Source organism: Nipponia nippon, unplaced genomic scaffold (assembly GCF_047370975.1).
Source record: "Nipponia nippon isolate SJK-2023a ecotype South Korea unplaced genomic scaffold, ASM4737097v1 scaffold_2, whole genome shotgun sequence".
NCBI classification, from domain to species: domain Eukaryota; kingdom Metazoa; phylum Chordata; class Aves; order Pelecaniformes; family Threskiornithidae; genus Nipponia; species Nipponia nippon.
Genome location: NW_028262336.1, coordinates 12,757,323 through 12,782,125, shown reverse-complemented (window position 1 = coordinate 12,782,125; position 24,803 = coordinate 12,757,323). Strand labels below are relative to the sequence as shown.

The window sequence follows — 24,803 nt, the reverse complement described above, 5'->3', positions numbered from 1 at the left end:
TGTTTCTCAGAAGAGCAAGATGGCCAGGCATGTGGTTTCCTCTTTCCGAGAGCACCCCAACTTGCTATTTCAGTCAAGGGATCTTAGAGGGAGTCCGTGCTGCAACCCACCAGTCACTTCGTGGAGGCCAGCAGCACCAGCACGCCTTTGCTGGCCCCGGCGCCCCAGGAAGCCACGTCACTCATCCATTCCTCTCCTCTTCCTCTCCCACCCCCACTCATCAGTGCTTGTCTGCAGTGCAGGCTTTGGGGTTTGGTTTTTTTTTTTAGGTGCACAATATCTGGGTGCTGCATACACTTACAGTGTGAGAGACAATGAACCTTTTTGGTCACTGAGCTTCGCTCTGTAACACAGCCAGTACAGAAAACAATTCAGCCAGCAGGGAAACCACACCAAAATTGGCTACCCAAGGGTGCAGAGATCAAGTGGAAGGATGGGAAACTGCCTACCAAAAATAAGGTAAGTTCAACACCATTTTATATTTAATTACTAAACAAAAGGGCTAAGAAGGTGATTCTATTAAAAATAGGAACAAATTATACCTGCAATGAATCAGCCTTAAGGGACCATGTAAGGCACCATGAGGAGCCTCTTGATTAAACAAAGGTAATTTAGCAAGCAAATTAAGATGAACAATATAGTTCTTAGTATGTCCAAGAGTATTGCCTCAGGATGTTTTTTATGGAGGTGACTTCATTTGTAGGCTCCCAGCAATGAGAGCCTGCTGAAGCAGGGAAGGGAGTTACAGGTGAGGAACACAAGGAGCAGAGCGTACTTGTCATCTGCTCCAGGTTTCCAGGCAGGAAAACTACACTTAGAGGTTCACCTTGCCATCTCTTACCTCTTGCACTGTGTTTCATAAAGACAAGCTTTTATACAGAAAGATAGTATAGCATAGAAATAGATTAGAAGTATAGAAATAGATTAAATTATACAACATATTTAAATGGTATATGTGGTATATATAAATATACTATAGTCATGTACAACAGTGGGTAGGAATAGATTATCTGCTAAGGAGCTGTGAAGGCAGAGGAGGATGCTCGGCAGGAGCCACCTCAGACAGGCGGGTCGCTGTCAGCGCTGTCTGTGCCGGAGATGCTCAGCGCAGGGACCCCGCGCACTGCCGGGCACCGGCCAGGCTGCCATCGCTGCCCTCCCTGGGGTGAGGTTTCCAGCAGGATTCACCACTGTTCAGCACAGCACTCTTTAATGTCACCCATAGATAAAGAGGGCAAATTATATTGGAAATTTCCCTTTTACCTGGAATTATACTAGAAATTTCCCTTTACCTGGGTATAGTAAAGCACTTGGATATTTCCAAGTTTATCCCATCCAAACAGGAAAGCTTAGGCTCTTGAAGCAGCACATTACAAAGCAGAGAAATAAAGTCACGTGGCTGGAAATTTTTAAATAATAGTAATGAACCCCCTTGAACAAAACTGGCTGGCTCAAGCAATGACTTTTTTCACTAACGTGGACAGAAGGAGGTTTGCTCTGGGAAAGCAGCAACTCCCATGCTGTCTTACAGCAACCTGGGGTTTTCAAGGAGCATGCCTAACCCTGTGTGCCTAAATATTACGAAAGGGGGAAGGTGAGAGGCAGATCCCTGGACACAAGCGGGTGAGAGCCGGCACCGGCAGCTGGCAGTGCTGCACGGGGTGTCCGGGGCTGGCCCAGCTGGGCTGGGGAACACCACCATGGTGCCACAGCTGCAGGTGACGTGCTTGCCCTCCAACCCTGCTGTGTTGTGGTAAGCAGCGGTGTTTCGCCTGGCCTGGCTAGCCATAGGCGTAGGAAAAGACACCTGGAAAAGGCAACACTACTTCAGAGCAGCAGGTGCTGGATGGCTCTTCCACCCAGGCATCCAGCCCCTCTGGCCATTGCTTTGCCAGGTATTTGTGTCACAGCCTTGCTTCTGCTAAATACTGTCCTGGCTCTCGGTCTGTGCCTTTGTACTTCCAAGGGATGGTCATCAGGGCTCTCTGGTAACACCTCTCCTAGTAGAAACGACCAAAAAACCACTGTGTGGAGAGATGATTTCCTTGAAGGCCCACAGAGGAAAATCCCCTCTCTTTCCCATTGTCTTCTCGGTACATCAAAGAAAAAGTTGTGCAACCTTTGAGTACTGTACTCTGACTGATTACTTGGTCTTAAGGACCTCAGATGAGGCACTCAATTGCCAAAATTAAATTTCCTGCTTGTTTCTGAAAAGTGCATCCCTCACCTCCCTACAGGTCTGTGGCCAGAGGTCTAAGGCTTGACAGCTTTACCTGGCCTTGCAGGAAAGGGCAAAAGTCCCCAAAGGATGAAGCCTTGCTCTCAGAAGCAGTTTGAGTCAAGGCCAACAAAATCCCTGTGAAGCTGGTGGGTCCTCCCCTGTGGCAGCAAGGAACAGCGATGAGATTGCGTGCCTATAGGGCCCCAGTCTCCCAAGCTTGCCGGGTCTCCATTGCTTTAAGTGCCTGTGTCACACTTATAGATGGGACTTTTGAAAACATTGCCTACTGCTTTTTACCAGCAGGAATCAGGACACCATGAGCAAAGTTTTTATAAAGCAGATTTTTCCTGCTAATTGTTGGTGCGGCTGTGAAACCCATATCCCACATCAGAGGGGAGGAAGGTCCACTGCTGTAAAAGGCGGCACCGGCATGGTGCCATGTCACAGCTTGTGCTCATGCAGCTCCACACTCTGCTTTCCTCACGTTCAAAAACCCTTCTGTAACAAACCACTGCCAGGAGAGGTAACACAGGGAAAGCATTAACGAGCTGCCCTTACAGGACAGAGAGCAACTGCAGCCCATCTCGCTCCATCTCCAGTCGATTAACACGTCCCACTCGCCATGAGTTCAGTGTAGCACGTCACTTCTCACTCATAGCTGCCTGATTACTGACAAAACCGTGTCTTTCTGAAAAATCACAGACCTTGCAGAAGTTCAGAGAGATAGAGAAATGACGAGGGTTTGTTTGGGTTTTGGTTTTGTTTTTTTTTTCTTTTCAGAAAAACTGTCATTCCTGTGCAGTGACTCAGCATCCTGGCAAAGCTCCGGCGCTGCGGAGGTCCAGCCCCAGCTGCCACTGCTCACCAGGCAGCAGGAGAGGCAGAGACTGAGGGTCAGCTAGGAAGGGCTCCTCTGCTCCACAGCACAGGGCAGGCTCACAGTCAGGCTAAAAGAAAAGCTCAGGTTACAACATGAGAGTTTGTACGTATCTCATAGCAGTCAGCCCATCCGTGCCAACTCAATCCTGCATTCCTGAAGGCACTTAGTACTGCCGCGGGATCAAATCCATAGCGATTGCGCTAAGGTCCCCCGAAGCGCCCCCGTTTCTTGTCTTAGACACTAGGCACATACCCACCTCCAAAAATCCTCCCCAAAGCATTTATTTCCACATTCACAACTTATATTGTTATAAACCCAAATTCCTAAGGAATGAGGCTCGTGTGGTCACACCATCCAGCTGTCAGCATCCTTCCTGAGTAGCTTTAACCAGATCTGGAAAAAAACAAAGTAGATGGGCACCTGCAGATGGGTGAGTGTCTACAAGGCTTGTGAAAACTAGCAGCCAGGTGGAGGAAATAACCCCAAATTATCACTCCATTGAGGCCGACAGGCAAAGTTCATCAGCTGGAGGTGAATCTGTCCATGAGTAGGTGAGGACCAGCCACGGCTAGTGGGGCCCCAGGGGGAAGGATGCAGGGGCAATTACAGGGGTACCAGGAATTACAACATACGGAAGTGATGGCTTGCTTAGTCAAGCAGCCCACCACAGAACAAAGATGGCACTTTTTTTCTTGGTTGGAAGAGGTTTAAAAAAAACCCTAAAAAGGGTTTGGTAGTTTTGTGTTAAAGGTCGTTGGTTTAAGGAGTCAGGTAGGAGTAAAACTATTTCTGGACTGGTAACCTCTTGTTAAGGGAGAACAAGTTAGGTGGAGACAACAGCTGCAGCAGCTCCCTGCTGAAGTCCTCTCTCCTGAAGGCTCGTGCTGTCATGTCCCACAGCAGATCAGAGAGCATCGTATTTCTGACAGCAGGCGAGGCTGGCATCACCCCTTCCAAAGGTGGCTCAGTGGGTGTGGGTGTGACAGTACCAGCAGCGTCCCACTACCTCCACCCAGGAAGTCCCCTTCGGGGACAGAAAGGGTATCCACTGCCTCATCTCTTGGCACTTTGGCAAATGGGCTTGATGTAAAATCAGACTGAAGGCAACCTTAGCTTCAGGTGTGCAAAACGGACCTAACACAAACTCGAGCTCTTAATAAGCAGGTGGCTTGATACTGCAGCTGCTGGGAGAAAATATCACAGCCTGGAGCTGAACAATTTCAGACCTCACCATTTATCCACAGACCCTGCTGCCTCCTCTGTATTTAGTTTCTTGACCCTCTTTTCTTCTTCCTATATATCCCCAAGTCTGCTACTTCATCCCCTCTATTTAGAGAGCTTACTTTTTAGGGGCCCTTCTATATTTGGCTTGACCATTTCCTAAGAGTGACAGCCTCTGGCATGTGTGCTACAGTTCATACAGCTGCTCTGCAAACAGCAAAGTGAAACTAGAGAAACAAAGAAAATGCATTCTGCCTTTGTTTTTATTTTAATATTTGAGTCACATTTCTCATCTTTCGAGACTGCTGGCCATAACTATTTCTCCGCATTTTCACCAATACAGCTATACTTATAACCTCCTCCAAAAAACCCAATAAGAGCCAAAAACCCTTCAACCACAGGAAAGTCAGGCTCTCCTCCTCTAACTGCTGGGCACCTGCCTCAAGGGAGCCAGCATGCTTGTAGTATAAATGCAGATGCTGAGAAATGCTTTCAGGCCACGCAACATATTTTCCCACGGGATTACACACTATTGACTATTATTGTCCCTGCCGATTGCAGGGGGGATGGACTAGATGACCTTTAAAGGTCCCTTCCATCCCAAAGCATTCTATGATTCTATGAATATGATGACTTTAAGGATTGTGCAGCAGTTTACGGGTCTAATTTGCTACAGGAACATATGCTGTTTATCTTCTGACAGTTCAGTTCTATACCCTAGGTGGAAACTGCGCATCCCCACCAGGAGAAAAAGATACTCCCACAAGGAAAGTAAGTAAAGAGGCTCCTCGAGCACCCTGGGGTGGTGTGGTGTGGCATGTCATGGGTGGGGGTGCGGGGAGCCCTCTGTCAGCACCCAGCATCGCAGTGGAGGCAGCCGGTGGGCACGGGCCTGGCCGTGGGCAGCAGCCGTAGCAAGGCATTTTGCATCCCAGCTGGGGGAAACCTCCTTGCATCCAGTGGGGGGTACCTGCTCTCTTGCTTCCCCACTGTGCTGGATTACTTGGGGCCTCTTTGGATTTTTTGTTTCTGGAATGATGCAGCACAAGGGGGTGGCCGTCCCCTCCAGCCTCCTCAACCATGCGTGCCTTGGCCACCGCCACACAGCTGCCTCCGGAGATGGCCAACTCAGCCTTGGTACATCATAGCTAGGCCCACTGGCTTGCAAGCTCCCAAACCACAGCAGGGAAGCACCCGCTCCGTGGGCAGAGGGCTGCCAGCACATTACACCCCACATTTGGTCACCTGGCAGCCCCCATATACAAGCACAGTTTAGGACTTTTTCTAAACACACATCAGTATGAGGTATTCTCCTAATAAAATAGTTTCTGCATGTTAAATATGCAAATAGGGAAGACTCACATAGTAGCCAGGGTCACGCGTGTTCACGTGAATCATAAGGTTTTGGTTTTGATTCAGACTTCTGCCTTTTCCAACAGTGGGTAAAGCCATTCATGTAGGGATGGTACAATACTTTTAACACTTTCACAAGTAGTAGTATTTGCTTAGGGAGGAAGAGCTTCTGGTTAGTCACGTGCATCGGCAATTCCATGGCAGCGTCAAGGCAGCACAGTAATGTTCTAAAAGACGGCAAGTTCTATAAGATGTCAGCTTTAATGCAATATTGAGAGACTGACATCTTTCCTTCAGTCAGGTTGCAAAACAAGTACACTTAAAAACCTTGTTATCTTAGGCAAAAGTGAAAACTCAGCTCTGAAACTTTATAGGAGCAACCAATAGCTCAATCAACCTCACAACAAGAACTAGCTAGGCAGCTAAAAATAAAGCTGTGAGAAAGCATGATGCAACAACGCCCTGCCATTTAGATGCTTATGGACAGAGACGAAGTTCCAGAAAAGTCCAAGCCTGCCGAACCCGTGTACACAAACACCCAGTGCACGCTCAGGCACGTGGCACCTCACGTAGTGCCTCTGTGCCCCAGCACCCAGCCAGCGATCCCAGGCTGAATTAAGGCTGAATTGGCCATAAAGCTGAAATACAGTCAGAGAGCAAGCAAGCAAGACCAGCCATTTTTAAGAGAGACATGTAAAACTGATTTCAGTTAAGTTTAAAAAAAAAAAAAAGAAACGAAACAACAAAAAAAACCCAAACCAACAAAAAACCCCAACAAGGTTGCACATCTAAGTTTTATTAAGGTCGATGAGCAGTGCTATATGACGTAAGTGCATGTAAACTAGAGAAAAGGTAAATCTTGAAAAGCCATCAGGTTCATTTATCCCTCAGAGATTCAACCCTTTCCCCAACTACTGTCACACTAGCTCATGCTTTTGCACAGCCTGTGCTCAGCTTGTAGCTAAGTCTGAGTAAATCCTGTGCTGCAGAAAGTCCTTGGGTCCTGTCACTGCATCAAAGAATGACAATCGTGTGTTTTCTTCCTCTTTCCCCAGCACAGACCTACAGCCATCCGCCAAGTATCGTCGAGGTAATGACTAAAAGTGAATGTTTTTGCTGCTCTCCAGGGCAATTGAGTCCAAAACATCCCTGTGTCAGAAAGGCAAGGTGTCCATCCCATTCCCACAGGAGAGACAAAAAAAACCCCTCATAATCAGGGTATTTGCTTGGGATGCAGAAAAACATCAGTTTAAGCCTATATACCAAATAAACGTACGTAGATAAACTATAACAATGATACGCAGCCCCACTCTGGGGCAGCCGGCGGCCAAACAGGCCGCAGCACTCACCTGTAATTTCAGAGGCTGAGCATAGTGCTGCCTGGCCCGAATCAGGCAATTCAGGAGGTTTTACCTCATGATCGTGTCCTAGATGAGTGTTGCCAGCCACTGGGCAATTTATGGCTGCAGGGCTACTTCTCTCTCCTCCTTCTCCTTCTCTTCTCCCCTCAGCTTGCTGCTAGCCAGCATAACCTCGCTTGCCTACAGTTTCATCAAAACTGGCATGTGTCCACAAAAAGTTTCAGTATGACATCTTTTAATAAAAAGCCATTTAATTGGACTATTGCCAACTAGCTTTAGTAATAAAAGAGGTTTTCGGTTGAAAGACAGAGGGACATTTAACACTTGGAGGCTTAAAATGGTTTGGTTAATCTTTCCATAGTTGAAAAATAGTGGCTGTCTCAACGAATGGCTAAGTCTCTGTTGGAACAGAATAACGTTTCCCTTTCCAATGTTCCTCACAAGACTTGTGCTCTAGACCCTCCACCAGCTTCCTTGCCCTTCTCTGGACACGCTCCAGCACCTCAATGTCTGTCTTGTAGCGGGGAGGCCAAAACTGAACACAGGATTCAAGGTGCAGCCTCACCAGTGCCGAGCACAGGGGCACTATCACCTCCCTGGTCCTGCTGGCCACACTATTCCTGATACAAGCCAGGATGCCATCAGCCCTCTTGGTCACCTGAGCACATAATGATTCTATGATAATGTTCCACTCACTCTAGAAGGAGGAAGAAAAGCCTCAAAATATGCACTGTCAGATTGAATATTTAGGGTTTTTATAAACCAGAATGGATCAAACGGTTGCACTGCAGGAGAGGACATGCAGGAAAGACTGGCGTGATTAAATCATTACCCAGTCCACCTTACTTCCCTGCTCTGGGGTTAGATTCAGCAGCTCTGGCAATGCACCCCAAGGTAATTTAAGAGGTAACTATATAACTTGGTGTGTGCCCTGCTCCTCTGCCCAAGCTCATCACCCTGGAGGCAAGGGGTGGCAGGGGTGGGGGAGCAGCCACTTCTCAACTGATGCACTTCAGCCTCCTGTACTCTTTCATTTGTGTTAATACGCTGGGCTCCAAGAGGCAGCAGCTGAGTACCTGTGGTTTGTGCTATCTCTGCTTTGTAAATAGGTCATTTTAGCAGAGGGTGAGCGAAGCTGCCTCAAGTCACCAATGACTAATGACCACCAGAAGCCCTATGTCCTGCAGCACAAAGTGCTGCCATTTAGCAGCCCAGCTTGTTTTGGTTTTTTGGGGTTTTTTTGGGTTTTTTTGTTTTGTTTTTTTTGTGTTTTTTTTTTTATAAAGATGACATCAGTAAAAAAAAAAACCAAAACATTGGTGCCCAGCAGATATGTGGGTGTTTAGCAGAAAGTTTTGAAGAAAGTGGGCAAGATGACAGAAAAGGTTGTGATTAAATGAGCTCATCATTTGTACATGTGAGTGTGGGGTGGACTGTGGGGGCAGAGAAGAGGAGGGGGTGGAACTGTAATGGGGAACCTGCCAAGTAGCTGTCTAGTTTTGAGAGTTTTTGGTCCCAAGTAAAAGCCCCAGAGTGTGGTTTGAAGACAGTCCTGGGAGGGTGGTTAGTGCGATAGGAGAGACGCCCCTTCTGCGTATTAAACTTGGCCTATGAACAATGAAAGACTCAAAGGAAATCTCAGGAGTCTTCATGCTCACTCCTCCTGCACCATCAGTGTGTGGGACAAATCACTCCACCTCCACACTTCAGTCTGTCCACCGATAAGAGAAGGTCGATGATAACAGCCTTTCAAACCTTGTAGACTGGAAGGATTCTGGAAAATGTGACTATGAGCAAGTCTTGGGTAGACCTATATGTTGGAAGGGACAAGAGGCACTCCAGACTTCACTCAGTGGATTTGGAGCCAGTCACTCATGAAAAATGAAAGCCTACCTGTTCTCATTTTGCAGGCACATTAGGAGAAATACTGCTGCCCTCCCAGTTCTTTGCAATAGTGACTAGGGGAGGAGAGCACCATGCCCCTGCAGATAGGTAGGGAATTCCTTTTCTTAAGCAAGTCCACCCTGATTGCTCTGCTCCTTAAAACTTCTGGAATTTCTAAATCTAAAAATTTTATAAAGCCTCAAATAAAAACTCCAGAATTATTTTCAGTGAAGTGTCCTCAAAGTCAAGAAATCTTTCACACTGAACAGAAGCTAAACAGACAAAACGATTTATATAAACTGGGAAAATCCGAGGCAGATTCTGCAGGAATTAGGTTCTAACAACTATTTCTCACTTCTAGGTTTGAAAAATAAAAGAGAACCCTTTGGGTTTATTAACCCGTGGGGCAGAGACCTCTGTTCCACTTACAGAGTATGAAAGGTTGCTACAAATGTCAGTGTGCACTCAGCAACACCCACTTAAGATGCTGCTACTGCTGCAGACAATAGAGGATGACACTATAAAGCCCGTACTTACTCATTGGCTTTATTATCCAGTGGGTTCAAACCAAGAGCATCAGGGCAAACAAATTCTTAACTTCTCGCTCCGAATATTTAATCAGTTCATGTTGTCCCTTCAGATTTAAGGTGTCATCCTGGTAGCTATTTAGATACACAATCACCCACAACCCATTAGCAAACACCTTCAAGAGGCAAAAGGAGGGACAAGTCTAAACAGAGCTGAGAAGGCATTTACCCACACAATCTTACCTCCTCCTTCGTTAACGGCTCTTCCTTCTCCTCCCTCTGTTTTCAAGGAGAGCATTAGACAAGGATCGCCAGGGAGGGGGTTAGCCATCGCTGCATCTCCTGTGAGGCCAGGGCCCCTTCCAGGACAGTGTGTCTCCTGCACAGACACACGCGCACACACACTCTTGGAGTCTCAGTTGACTCCCACACCCTACAGTCTCTCTGCCAGTTGGCTGCCGCTCCCCTGGCCCTCCCTTTATTCCACTACTTCCCCATGCTTCTTGTTCTGCAAATCACCCTGATCCCTCCCTTTAGCTCCTCCCATAAACATCCCATAATAAGTCTCGCATAAACCCCAAATGCTCTCCCCTGACCTGCATTGATAATATGTCCCATACCTCCAGTAACTCCCCCTCCACCCCCAACTGTGATCTGGAGATCTGGAGGTGATCTGGAGAGCTGCCCCCATTCACTCCTTGGGTGGATGTCACCCTGGGACCACCAGGATGATGGCTCTCCTGGGACAGCCCTGGGGGCACCCGGGGCAGGGGATGACTGGGGTTCGCCCACCTGCGTTGTGCCACTGTGCTCCCTCGTGGGTGCGGTGATGAGCTTTTTATCACGTAAGCTACCACCGAAGTGCTATTAGACTCAGAACAAGGGTCAGGCCCTCACCCTCCATCCACACCAGGCACGCACGTGCTGTTAGGTGCTCCTGGTGTCCAGCCACAGCCTGTACGGTAGGGAAATGGCTGGGGATTTACAAACCGTTCTCGGTACCATGTACGTTGGTCGACACCACTGTGTGAGCACACAGGCTATACCAGATTTGTTCACATTGCAGACTTCTTCAGGGTATAATCACGTTGAAGCTTCTTTCTCTCTTTCTCTCCCCCTCTCAGGAACGTTTTGCCAAAAAAGGTTCTATGAGTTCCAGTGAACTGTGGTACTCTACTGTCAGCCATGACGTACGACATGAAACCTCTGGGATTAACACCAATAATCAGACAGAATATGCAGTTGTCAACATGTCCAAGGGGAAAGAAAATATTGCCAGCACTGAAGAGCACAGTGAATATGAGTATGTCCTGGTAACTTAGAAAGGGACACTTTCTGCTCCCAAGGCACTCTTTTACTTGAATGTTTAAGCCAGCGGTATGCAGCCTTGCTAACTATCCCACCTCTGCTGTCAGGTCTTCAAACAAACATCTCTCTCATATTACCAAGCTTACTCATTAAGACACTTCTGCCAGTCATTTCCAATGAGACAAATCTGTCCATGAAAAGGGGACCACAGAAAAAGACATGGACAGGGTAGAGGATTTGACAATTAAACAAAGAGGAATCAGTAGCAACTGCCTTTGTAAGACAATGTTTCTCTATAGAAAATTCGGTGCTTCGTTACTAGAAGCAACCAAGGCTGCACATTTTGTGGACTTCTACAGTACTTTTTTTTAAAAGGGGTCTTTCAGAACTGTTGATAGAAATCTCAAAAACACAATAACAACACTCCTTGTTGCTGGGTTTTTTGTTTGTTTGTTTGGCGGGGTTGTTTTTTAAATGAAAGCACAGAGCCTGTGTTAGGTGCCCTTACTCTTTTCCAAAGTTTCTCTGGCCTGCTTGATATATGCCATTATACAATGTACAATTTCAATAAATAACTCAATTCTCAAATTGCCCCCCCCCAATGTAATACTATTTATCTTAGAGTGAAGCCTTAATGAAGTTGGAATTAAATAAAAAAGCAACAAACTACATGCAAAACAAAAATTCCAGCCACTTAGAAGACTGCGAAGCCTGATGCTGCACAGGCGGTAACCACGCACCTCTCAGTAGAAGATTCCCAGGTGCTGCCTCCGTGACACAACGCTTCCAACTCACTCCTGCTGGAGTCTTAAGGTTGGCTCTCTGCAATGCCAGAACACAACCTCCCCATAGCCCATCACCCCTCTGCAAGCACCATTTCTGGACATGCGCGTAGGACTGAAACCAGTTATTCAACCGTTCACCAAAGCTCAAAGTGATTATGTGCCTGTGTTCTTGCTTAAGCGTGTTTTTTTTTTCTCCCTCCATCTTTGTGACACAACATTTTGGAAGAAAATGTTGAGCAGTTTTCCTGATTTTAAATCCTCCTTTGTATGTGATTGCTGGCTGCTGCCCTGGCTTTATGGTGTACCTGCAGTTTCGGTGCCAGGGGCACTCCCACGGGTGAATGGTTGCCTGCAGCAGTGGACAAACGCACTGCTAGCACGGTGCAGACAGCACTCTGCAGGTACCACTGCAGTGACAGGCAGCTGAATTTGCCCAAAATTTGTACTGGCTGCTGTGGCTACACAGATGACTGCCTGCCATGGGATTTTACAGGGTTGGTTGTACACTCCACGGGCTGAATTACCAGAACTATCTTTTCTCTTCCTTTTTAGCAGTGTCTCAGTTGCCTCAGTCACTGAAGTACTACCTACACTCCTTCTATTAAAATTAACATTAAGCATTCACACCAAATGTCTAACTTGATGAAATAATGTGTTTTCACACTGCTCTGTCCCTAAATGGATGAGGTCATAATTAATTCACTTGGTTATTTTCTTTTACCTCAAGGATATAAAACCAGAAACCCCTTTTTGTCATTTTTTGACATTTCCTTCAATAAGAGTTCAAAGCTTGACTGGAGGTAAACTGTAAAGTTGGACATTTTCTGGTGAATATCACAGCACCTTGCTACAACTCCACCTCCTTCTTACCTCTAAAAGTACTGGGGCAGAGGAGGATGGCTGGGAAAAAAAAAATTGAATGCTTGTCTCCTCCTTTTTTCTGTTGACTCTTAAAGCACATAGGGATATCACCAGAAAGAAGCATAATCATTATATTATTTTTCAGTTCTTAGAAACAGAATCAAGATAAAGAACTGTTCAAGGGCAGGTTCAGTCATCTCAGTAAGAGCAATAAGATCCAGCATTATCTCTAAGGCAAATTATTTCTTTGCTGCTGGTATTTTCATAGCCTGCTGCTTTTGGGACAAACCATACAAACCACAAATTTTATCCTTGCCCAATGTAAGAATCGGAAGGATTATCTCTTCTAGTTGTACGCTGCATAGAATATTTCATCAGGAGAAATTATGGTTCTTACAGCCAACGCTACATCTTACAAATCAAGATGGGGTCAGAATTAGCCACACACGAGAGCCATGTGAACTACTAATTTGGTCCAGTCTGTTTCCCAATCTCTGTTAAAACTCAAGAAACAACAAATACAGGTTTGAGTGCATGGCTCTGTCAGAAGATGCTTCATACAGCTCTCAGCATTTAGAATTCCAATGGTTATTTTCCAACTCAAACAGCTGAAAGACCGGAGATGTTGAAGAATGAAAACAATCAATTTAAGAGTAAAAATAAATAATTTAATGCACAGTAAAATTGTCAGATTACTCCTTAAATAAACTAGTAATATTAGAAAAAGAGAAATACAGTAAGATATTTCTCAAATACAAAAGGTTTCTTAAAATAAATTTGTCTGTCCAACAGCACTAACATTTACACTGGCTATAAACAAATGACAAAGCACTATACTTCACTAACATGGTAGTGAATCCATTCCATTCTGTGTAAAGTTAATGCTTAATTTTTAATTTTCATGTTATAGCCAATTACTGGCTATAACTCTCATGCCACACTGGTCTACATGGTCTGCTTCAGCACCTTCCTCTTGGCATTGGTCCATCTCATCTGATCTCTTGCCAACAAGAACAACTATTTTCTGCCTTATTAAGGCAAATATCTTGCATCTGTTCATTTTTATCCCCACTGCTGGGACAGAGACTATAATTAAGGGTATAGACTGGTTTCTCTTTGAATTTACAAATGTGGGTCAAATAGCTGTCTATTTACTAGTATCAGTAGCTAATTATTAAAGCACACAGCTAATTAGACCCTTGAAAGATTCCTGTGGCATTCAGATGCATTAGTGAGCACGACATGTTTCTTCCTGGTGTTTGTTCCTTCATTTCTATTTCAGTTTACAGAAGAGAAAAATAGAGCAGATACCACCTTATCCAGGAAGACTGCAGGATGAACAAGGGAATGATAAGAGTTGAAGCTCACTTAGGAAGCTAGTGCAAAGGTCTTGCACGTAATTAAAGAAAATAGAGAGGATATTTAAGTTTTCAGGCTGTTTTATGAGGGAAGAACAACAGGGAAACATGGCACATGAAGTTAGCAGGGAAAAAAATAACAGACATGAGCATGGGTGGAAGTGAGCATTAAGGATGAAGCTGTGCAGATCCTTTTGGATAAGCCAAGAGAAGAAGAAAGGAGCCATGTGCAAGACTGCTTTTAAAGCTCGTGCAGGGAATCCAGATTTAATCGTAAAGCAAGACAAAGCAGAAGTTTCAAAGCCAACAGAGCATGCATCAGACAAGATACATGATTTTCAGAAGAGTGAAATGGGCTATTGAGATATCAGGGCAACAATAAAGAAGGAGGTAGTGGTGTTATAGGAGTGCAACACTGTTATAAATATACCACATTTTCCATTTACAATATTGCATCACAGACAATATTTACAGGACAATGTCTTTAGAAGTGTTTCTACCTAATGAATAGCTCCCTACCCTGGCATTACTAATAGACAGGAGAAGCCCATGTCTTCTAGGCGGTAAGGAAGATGAGGAGTCTTTCCATCATTTCCCTGAAAGTTAAAACAGTACATTATTAACATTAAAATGAAACTTTAGTTAGATATTTCAACATATTCTTTCTGCACTTTTCTTTACACTGCATTTTCTATGAAACCTGTCAACATATAAGGAGAATTGGAACTCCTGACTTCTTGCTCTTTTGTCCCTTGATAAGAGCACTAATGAAAATCAATATGAGTTAATTGCAAATCTTACTTACATACACTGTATGGTATTGTGTTAGCCTAGAATTATTCTGAAAGCACATAGGTGTGGCTCAGTAAGTTGGGGGGGGGGAGGGGGGACGCAGCTCCATGCATTGTTTTCAGTAAAACTGCAAAGCTCATAGGACTTTTATACTGACATTTCAATCAAGACAAATCTAAATGCATTGGAACCATCAAGAATGAACATTTGATTCCTTTAAAAAGTATCTCTGTGCATAATAAATTTTCCCGAAAAACTCCAAAAAGACAAAAATCAGGAGACTTTTTCATCCTTGACTATGAAAAAATCAGAAGTTCATTCCCAAATTACTTATCCTGTTTTACTTGGATTAAAATTTGTTTTATAAGCACTCAAATATGAATATACAATAAGGATAAACATTTTTAATTATTTGGCTCACCATTATGGTACACACATATGAGGATATTTTCGTTGTATGCATAAAATGCAAGAGAAGGTCTGAAAAGTTTGGTTGGAGTCTGTAGCTAACCAGTCTCATCACTATCCCCTTTCTCATCAGATGACCAAACAGTGAATCCCAGGTTATATACTAAGCATAGCAAGACTTCCTTGAAAACTGAAAATTTTACAATTTTCTTAATACTGTTGTGCAAAATACATTTACTAACTAATCTCAACATCTTTCCAGAAAGATTTCCCTCCTTTCAAGTAAATACTTCTGCTCTTTATAAAGAAATGGTCTCTCTAATGTACAGCACTTACATGTTAACGTGAGAGAACTTGGGTCAAGCTTTAACCTGTTACACTCGGACGTCGCAGGATTAAAAGTATCATCTTCATCATAAATATTCTGAAGTAAAACGCTCCTTATAAAATCTGGGTTCATTGTGTTTTCCATAAACCCCTCTGTTGATGGTGGTACAGAAAACTCTAGCTGATAAAATACAGTGGAGCTTTCATTACTGAAAAACAAAAGTCAAGTATGAATGCCTTCAGGTCCCCACTGGATCTTCTCTTTTTTGAGAAGACTGACTTTTCATATCAATGTTGGTGTAGATTTTTTTTTTAAACTTGTTCTAAAGAAAAGCATTATAAAAGAAAACTGCCATCAAAGATTCTAGTTTCCTTCTCCTCCCTCAGAGCAGCTCTTGACATTAACAGAAACTGGGCACGTACCTGAAGCCAACCTGACACTTGTTTTCAAATGCACAAAGGGCAATTGGACACATGTCTTAATGCGGTGAGGTTTTCAGCACTTGTGCCACACAAGTACATAACGATAAGAGCTGCTGCAGTATCTCATGCACAGGTTAGCTGAGAACCTGCAGAAAGATTTGCTTTCCTGCTAGCAGTACCTGGGGGCAGCCAGCTGTGCTCCTAACTCAGCTCTGTAGTGGATTACACAAACCACCAAACTGGAGCTCATCTCTGGAGATTTCATTGTTTGTGATCTACCAAATCCACTGACTACAATTTGACAGTTACATTTTGTACACACAGAATTTAAAACATCAAAAAAGTAGTTGGATGGGGGAAAAGGAGACACAGACACACACACAAACAAAGAGGCAGAGAGAGAGATATCAGCTAGTCAATATGTATTCAGAACTACAGCTTTGTACTGACGGTCTAAATCATAATTTTTCCCTGTCAGGCTAAGGAGCTACAGCTCACTCATTGAACAGAGCCAGCACGTCCAAGGTTGGCAGTGCAGGGAAGCACATTCCCCAGAGTGCCCTCAGGACTGCCTCTTGCCACAGCCCAAGTGGGCTCTTCCTCTGTCCTTGCTCTCTCAAGGGCCTTGAGACTTTGCAAATCTACTTCCCTTGATTTTCTCCTGTCTTTCTAATCCCTTTTATAACAGTGCTTTTTCAGAAGTCCTTGGGGAAGCCCTCTGACTGCCTTCCCTTGCCTCTCTGCTATCTCTCCATGCCAGGACCATGCTGCAGCTGATCTTTCCAGCCCCACTTTTCCCTCTGCTGCTCAGCCTCCCTGCTGTTGTAAATGTGTGGTATCTCCATAGCTTACAACTTTACAGTCTCAAACACAGTAAACTCCTTAGCCTTCCTCCAGTGCCAGTTTCTGCCGAGGGTAAGATCCTCACTCTGTTCCAGCTTGAAGCTTTCTGTTGCCTCTGCAAGGCAGGCCTGGATGTTTTTCCCCTTCTTCCCACCACTGCTACTCCTCCAGCTCCACCAGCCTTTGGTGGCTGAGCTTCTCCTTCACGTGTAAGAGTCTCCCACCCAGGCTAGCCTAGCCTCCACTCCGCCAGCCGCTGTGCCTCTCGCTGTTGTTCCACCAGTCTCTCCAACATGCTGCTGCTTTGAGATTTGCTCGTGTTGTCCAAAATAAAGTGAGGGGGGAAAAGTGGTCCAAACAAACCAGCAATACAATATTACTGTTTTGGCTCTCACAACTTGTATGTCCCTGTTGCCTTTAGCTCTTGTGCGAACAAAATATTTTCCCCTCCCCATGAACCCTATTTTATTTATTTAAGGCTATTTAAGCCATGTCAGTCTCAAGTGGTTCCAGCAGTTCATTTTCCTTTTAGTAAGTATCCCTGAATACATTTATTATGGGCTGCCCTTGCAACCAAACACAACAGAGAATACTTAACAGCAGCAAAATGTTACTGTCATTATATATTATTAGCAGCACTTGCCATTTACACCAGAGAATGCTTCAACTGGCTTTCACTACCTATATATGTAACTTTCCCCCAAACAACCTAGTTTTCACAGATTTAAATGTTGTGCATATTTACATAGGCGTATGTATGTCTCATCAAAAGCCTGGAATTTTCAGATAATTTTGGTGACAGAAATTGCTTACCTGAAAGAAACCACCTGAGCTGACCTAAAGTAGCGTCCTAGAGCTGGAGATGAACTGTAGACATCTGTTAACTTGGAGACAAAAAAAGAAAAGAAAAAAGAAAAAATATTTCTTCTATTCACTCTCTCTTTTTCCCATAAAAGAAAGTACAGCAAATCATTCTTACAAGGTGTTTTAAGGGGCATAAATACAGGTGCTGAAGGTCAAATATCAGCAAATATCTGCCCTGGAAAAGGTACACAATCCCTTTAAGCTTGACAGACAAGTTAATCTGCGTATTTGAGTGATTACTATATTACCTTAACACAATGGAGGCATTCAGGGTGAACTAAAAGCGTGTGCTCATGTTGCCGTCCGCAATTTATGTTGTTTGACTTGGCTTTTTATTAGTACCAAAAAGCCCTTCTATTCTTACTTGGTAGAGGGAAGGGTCTCTCTATTGAGACTTCCTTTCCAGAGTAAGTTTGAATCAGCACTGCCATACTGCTGAACTTATTTCAGCTGTAACTCAGAGCTGTGATGGCTCAATGGAAATGGCAGCTATAAACCCAGGTTTGTACTTACAGGAGAATGCAACACACAGGATTTTTAGCCAGCACTGGTTTTAGATGACCTGCACGGGCCCTTCCTAACCTAAATTATTCAATGATTCTGTGAAAAAGGTGAAGACTATGTCCCAATGATTACTCAAATTTGGGGGAAAAAAATCAGGCACTTTTTTTTTTTTTTAAATCAATGTAAACTGCTTGTGTGCTTAAAAACAAAAAATTATTTTTTCTAGATCAAGACTTAAAATTGTACCAGAAAAAGTACAACTCAGAATTTTTGAGGACTTGCAAATGACTGAGTTGCTACAGAGAAACAGAAACTGCTTAAAAAGGAAAACACTGAATCTATGTTACAAGCAGAATCAGCTTTGCAAGAACCACATCAACACATACCTTCTCAGTAATGTTTTCAGAGAAAAGGTGTGGGAGACCACACATTAACTTCAACGTTCCCGAAAAATTGCGACAATTTAGTAGTGCATCAGGATCCCAATAGTCATCCTCATCTGTGTAAACATCTAATATTGAAAAGGACATAGAAAGGGGAGGAAAAAGTTCCAGTTAGCAGAAGTATTGGAAAAAAAAACCCAAACATCTTTGCTTTCTCCAGGGTGACTTTCTCACAAATTTCCTAGGTAATGACTGACTGGGAGTGACAGAAAGAAAGTGCCAGTCACCTGAAGAAAAATGGCAGCACATTCAGGTCAATCACCTGCCCCAATTAGCAGAAGTCAGCTGCTTTGGGAACCTGACGGGCACTGACACCACACAAGGGGACGTAAGTGATCCTTTGCACGCGTTGCAATGTTATAAACACCATTTCCATCCTCATTCCCGATTCTGTTCTTGTAACATTTTCTCACTTAGCTACAAACTGAAATTGCCATCTGATCAGGATACAAGTTGCTTACTGCCTGCTAAAATCAAAGCATTCACATCCACTGCTCAAGACACCACCCTCTGCAGTCAGCATCCCAGTCCCTTCAGCAGTTTACAGAAGGAGTTTAAAAGATAATACTGTTCAATTTGTGTTATATTAGATTGTACATATCGTACATTCTTATTAGAGGACAAACCAAGAGTGAGATACTTACTAGAATAAAGAATTAGGCTGATGAGAATAACCAGGAAGAATACTAGAAAAATTGTAGTTATAACCATCCATAGTTTACACTTCCAGAAAACTACATTCCCACATGATTTCCAGTGATCTCTCTCCTAGTTACAAAAGGGAGAGGCATGTTGATTAATGAAATAAGGCAGGAAAAAAATATTTAAGCATGTCTTTACTGTAACATTTAGAAACAAAAACCCCACATAGATGGGAGAGTCTTATTGGTAAGCAATGCCCGACACCAGGGGTTCCCACCCTTAAGTAGTGCTGCAGGTGGGAACGTAGACCTGCAGAAGGCAAAGCACATTCACAGGCAGGCTATTACTTGAAAGAGATGTATCATTCCCCATTTGTGCAGAATTTTCAATTCCTGAATTGCCCATAAATCTAAGGTGCTACAAAGGTGCTTTCATGGCTTCCAAATTTCTTTTTTAAACTACGTAGATTTTATTTACATGTTCCACAAGCTGTCTTTTTGATGTTTGCCATCTCTCCCAACCAAAAATGTGTCTGTGGAGGAATTTCCAAAATCATTCACCTCTGCGGCGCTGATGATACCAGTCTGCATAGCTCCTGAATGCCAGCACTCAAAGCAAGTGGACTGCTATTCATTAGATACTATTGCATTGAAGAACACTGTAAAATAATTGAGGCTTTTGCAGCTGACTCCCTTTTTCTTCAGAAGATTGGAAACTTGAAGGTTATTGAGTACATTTAACAGAAATTTTGTTACAAATCTCACCTGTTCTAGGAGATCACAAGGAAACTCTCTTCAAAGTAATTGGTCATGTGTGCATGTTCATATAGGAGAGAGAAAAAGGAAAATACCTGCCTTTCATTTAATTTTTAATAAGATTTAAGACCATGGCAGAAGTTAGTGTTTTATTAGTTACTCCAGCAGTACTAACATTTAAAAAAAAAAAAAGCTTAGGTGATATAGCAAAACAAATAAAAAAACCTCCACCTATTTTGTTCCACAGCCAGAAGACTGAAGGAAGAGCATGAATTCATAAGAAAGTAGAACATGCCTTCTTAATTCCTCCTCCTCCCCATCCACTGTAAACCCCACGTCCTTTTTGACATCAGTACCAGGCGAGGAAAAGCACGTGCTGTAGGTTGTCTGGGCTGCACACATGCAGGCTGGCAGGAACTAGCTGCTGGCTGGAGGCACTAACCCAGGTTACCCTCCTTTGCTTTTTGAACTTTCTAAGAACTGGGCATAATAGAAAGCCTTTCACTGAATTTGACTGGCATCCGCCAGCTGGCTTAAAGCTTCTTTGCGGGTGGCAGATGAACAGGGGGAGAAAAGAAACGCCCACAGGAAGATCTTCCAAGAGTCATTTCTCCAGGCGCGGGGGCAGAGGAAGGGAAAGCGCTCTCTGCAGACACCCCTGCACACAGAACTTTGCTTTGGTGGAGAACAAAGGGCAAAGGCTGAACATGGTGTCGCTTACAGCATTCGCTTTCAGGTGTAATCATGTTTACATATATATTTTTTTAACTTGATTTTTAAAATGTGTTAGAAGAATGAAGCTTCAATTTAATACTTGACACCAGCATATCGTTTTTTATCTGAAAAAAGGAAAAAAGCCAGAAACTAATTCCTAGAGTACAACCGTAAAATCAGACATAGTAATATCTGTGGAGACAGACAGTTACCAAGCCCAAGTTTTGACTAAGTCACATTATTTAGACCAGCACAAAAGTGTAATTATTAATCACACATAGCAAACTGGCTTGATCTCAAGCAAACATTCAGCTCTCCAACTATCCCCTACCAGCTGGCCAACACCCTCTGGACATTGCCCATATATGCTGCAAGACTGCCGGGAGGGAGCAGCAGCAGAGAAAACCTCTCCCCGGTGGGCAGGGCAGTTGGGATTAACCCATCACCTCAGCAGAAAGCAAAGCATGATAATTTTCCAGCGGTCCCTATAGGATAGGAAGCCAATTGCCAGAATCAGCAGAAACAGAGCCCAAATGAAAACTCAGTTCGGGGAAGGGGAAGGCTAAACAGAAACTTAAGGGTAAAGTTTCTCAAGATAGCCGAGCGGATCTAGCTCACCCCTGCCTCTCCTCCACCATCTCCTGTTCCTCTTTGCACCTCCCTAGAATTTGTCTGACCCTGCGGCAAGCTGTTTCAGCTTACCAGACCAGAGAAGAAGTAACTGGCCCGTGATATAGTGGTGTAAGTAGGGTTTTTGCCTAGCCGGTGGAATGAATCAGCCCACAGAAACGATCAGCAGGGCTCATGCAAGGAAGCAGTTGCTGTTGCTCAGCCAGGAGCAGGAAGGGAGGGGTGGCGTGACTAATGCAGCCGAGCGCTCGGGAGGGCTCGGCCATCCCTGCAGAAAAGTGGGAAACTTCTTAGCTCTGCCATAGATATTCCCTCTGCTCTGGAGTAAGTAATGAAAATCATTGTACGACAGTCACCTATGAGCATATATTACTCCTCTGCCAGCATTAGTCTGTTCCATAGCTTTGAGCTAAACACTTGGAGCTACCTCCCTCAGGACTCACAAGCTGGTCTTAACTGAGGCTTTGGGGCACTCTACTCATACAAATTCATAATTGTTAGCAACTGCAAATTACTCAAAGCTAAAACGAGAGAGAATCCAGCATGGTCTGTTGCAGGACATCCTATTTCTGTTTTGGCAATGCTGTTTTTGATTAATTTGTTCTGAAAGAAAACCTGGTTTTAATATGGGTTTCAACTTTTCTCCTTTCTGGTTTTGAGCCCAATCCCACTGACAGCACATGATTTTAGAGAAAGCAAAACTCAGCGTACCAATTACAACTTCATTTTCTAAGTTAAAGTTCACAAAGAGCCAAGCACCAAAAAATAAAAAAGCTTAAAATCCCACTCCAATATTAGAACACTTCATTGAGAAGAAGAAAAGAAGTAAGTTTAACAGGTTTTCAGCCTTTACTTTCAAGTGAATAACCTTTTCCTCTCCCTCAAACGACAAATAATACCACCCTCACAGGATGTTCCTGCAAAGCGTCATTTCTCGTCCTGTGTGGAATTTTCCCCAACAGCAAGCATGAAATGAGCAAGTGAAATTCCTACCTTTCTTGTTTGAGTATTTAGAGGCTTGGCACGATCAGTCTCACTTTTCTCCACATTATCTTCTTGTAATTCAATAATCTCATGCTCCTGACCAGAGCTTTGCCTTTTCATAGCTTCTGTCTCTGCACGAGGACCTCTGTCTCTGAAGCAAGCGCGGAGGCAACTCATTTCCTTCTGGTTTCAGCAGCAGTTATGGTCAGTAGCAGTTCTGGTAAGAGGCTGGAGACGGTAACAGTGAGAGTCGGGATAGTTTTCACAGGAGCGATCTCAAAACACTGATAAATAAGGGGAATTCCTTGAAAGGACAAATAACGTCATCTGCACTAGCTACGGAGAAACGGGAGGTGGAGGAAGTATCGATTTGCCTAGTCGCCAGAACTACAGCCCTCAGCTGTGCAATACTAGGTTTTCCAGTTTGTCTGCCTTACTGTACCAGCCCTTGACAAGCACAAGCAGGTGACTAAACCTTCAGCAATGCTGTCATTTGCTGAGGCAATTTTGAAAGGAAACGGATTGCTTTCCCTGCTGCTGTCAGCCGAAACAGTAAAATACTATTGCTGTTATTGCACAGATAAACAAACAGATGTGGTTCTGAACAGCATAAGCTAACGAAAGGATCACATAGCTTGTGGTTCGGTTAGGCTGTGAAGGGAACTTACAATATCCATCAACACTTTTAATTTTAGTCTTCCTGTATAGTCAGTAAAGAAGTGAACGCTACCCACCTTTGTGCCGTGAGTTGTCCTCTCTCTAGCTGTTACGTAGCCTAAAATCATGTTTGGTGCTAAAGATCCATTTATGTCTATTCACATACTATTCAACTGAAACATAAGAAGCCGCTTCCATGTAAAAAAACAAAAGGACAAATCTGAAGAGAGGAGGAAGGTGGGCTTCAATTTCAGCCTATGCTCTACAGGGTATGGTTTTATGAAGCAAATCATGGTGTGAGTTGAGATCTGATCCGCACTAGCTTCCCGCACTAACTCTCCCATGCTACTTAGAGCCACTCATAACAACTTACTGCAGCCAGGGGCTGTTTCCTCCCCCTGTTCCCCCAGTATCCTTCATCCTACCTCCTCTCATTTCTCCTGTTTTGACTCCATCCTCATGTTTCTCCTTCCTCCACACAGAGCGCCTTTCTCCCCTCTGGATCAAAAGGGTTGGGCAGGCAACCAGTAACTGCACTCTTGCTCACTCTCTTGTCCCAGCACAGAGAGGACCATGCATTAAGAGGAAAACAAAGCTTCTTTCTCCAACTCCCTCCCTTGCTGACTGAGCATCCACTCACAGCACTGTTCCTTCTTTTTCCTGCCAAATGCTGAGGATGTTTTTCCTCCCCCCAGATTTTCCCATTGTGCAAGTCATCTGGCTACTCTTGCCTGGAGCATCCCCAGGGGTTCAGATTCCTGGTGTCATGTCACAGCCGTCCAGGCAAAGGCACTCCATCAAGCTGAGCCCACATCTTGGTTTAATTGTGCAAATAAAAAGAAATACAAATTGCACAGCCCACCTTTTGGTTCTGTAGAATCCTTGAAACTCTGGAGGACTGAGGATGAAGCTGAGCAGTCATCAAGATCAAAACGTGTGTCTGGATCTACAAGATTTTACCTGGGGCATCTTCACTAGAAAAAGCCTTTACCTACTGGTTCTCAGTACTCCTGCTGGATATGACCTTCATTTATTTCCACCCACAGTAAAAGACCTTACTTACCTACTGAATTGCCTGAAACTAAAACAGTTTTTCTAAGGCAAATGAGTTAATGATTATGGATCTCACCCTACAAAAGCCAAAGTCCTTTTATTTACCTCTGTGAAGGAGCTCCTTGCCAAGTCTTGAGTTTCTTTCATCTGGGTGATCCACCACCACACTCGGTGCCTTCCTTGCATATGACGTAACTGACCCTTCTGATGCATGGAGCTGAGAAACTCTTAAAGAAAACGGGAAGTCAAGAACTGATCTGAACTTTCTGGCCTAGGCTTTTATCTAAAACAGAACAGCAGGACAACTCTTTTCTTCCGTAGCGAAGACATCTCTGGTTTCAATATAAGGAAAAGAAACTTGTGCCTTTAAAAGTGCACTTTAGTAAAACAGGCAAGTTAAGCTCAGCTTTACAAAAAGAGGAAACTCCAAGGTACAAATGTAGTTCTGATTGCACCTGGTGATTAGAGTTTCAGAGGTATAATCAAACAAATAAAACATAGCCACTTTCATTTTTAGCATGTGTTTATTAAAAAGAAAGATGTGAATGACTGACTAGCCTTTAAAGATAATAAACCCCCTAAAATAGAGGCTTTGAGTATAGCTTATGTAGTTAAGTTTGACACAAGCATTGTAGGGCGGAAATGCCCAACAGTAGCACAAAACAAGGTAGGCAAACAGTATCAAGTGTTAGACGCAGGAATCTCACTGCACGCAGCTTACAGTGCTGGCTCATTCCAGTGTTTTTCCCCACATGCTGCCAAGGTGGGTCTAAAACTAAACAAGAATCATATATTTAGGTACTGTAGAATAGAAGTGTGCTGTGTGGACAGCAATGTCTGGTATTCAAATTTCTGGCTTTGTTGTTTTTTTGGTTTTTTTTTGTTTTTTTTTTATACATTAAAGGTGAAAGCTAAACACTTCCAAATACTGAATGCAATTTTAAGACCATCTAGACAGATTTTTATTAAACTGAATACCAGCATTCTTAAGTCCCGTAAACAGCT

At 43.8% G+C, this 24,803-nt stretch overlaps 2 protein-coding genes across 3 annotated transcripts; one reads left to right on the top strand and one right to left on the bottom strand.

The window, feature by feature from the left end:
* Positions 1–253: 253 nt before the first annotated feature.
* On the top strand, positions 254–13,056 carry LOC148055656 (uncharacterized). The gene is made up of 4 exons (XM_087757482.1): positions 254–459; positions 5,044–5,093; positions 6,731–6,765; positions 10,572–13,056. The coding sequence occupies exons 1-4, from the start codon at positions 434–436 to the stop codon at positions 10,767–10,769; spliced, it is 309 nt and encodes a 102-aa protein (XP_087613608.1). The 5' UTR covers positions 254–433; the 3' UTR covers positions 10,770–13,056.
* Positions 13,054–23,311, bottom strand: CUNH3orf52 (chromosome unknown C3orf52 homolog). 2 transcript variants are annotated; one of them, XM_087757481.1, is made up of 7 exons: positions 23,171–23,311; positions 22,098–22,316; positions 19,008–19,131; positions 18,307–18,431; positions 17,366–17,436; positions 15,296–15,495; positions 13,054–14,355 (listed from the first exon to the last, which is right to left on the bottom strand). In XM_087757481.1, the coding sequence occupies exons 2-7, from the start codon at positions 22,263–22,265 to the stop codon at positions 14,348–14,350; spliced, it is 696 nt and encodes a 231-aa protein (XP_087613607.1). In that variant the 5' UTR covers positions 22,266–22,316; positions 23,171–23,311; the 3' UTR covers positions 13,054–14,347. The 2 variants fall into 2 exon arrangements, with proteins under 2 accessions (XP_087613607.1, XP_009465009.1); XM_009466734.2 differs by lacking the exon at positions 23,171–23,311 and having other exon boundaries at positions 22,098–22,488.
* Positions 23,312–24,803: the final 1,492 nt, after the last annotated feature.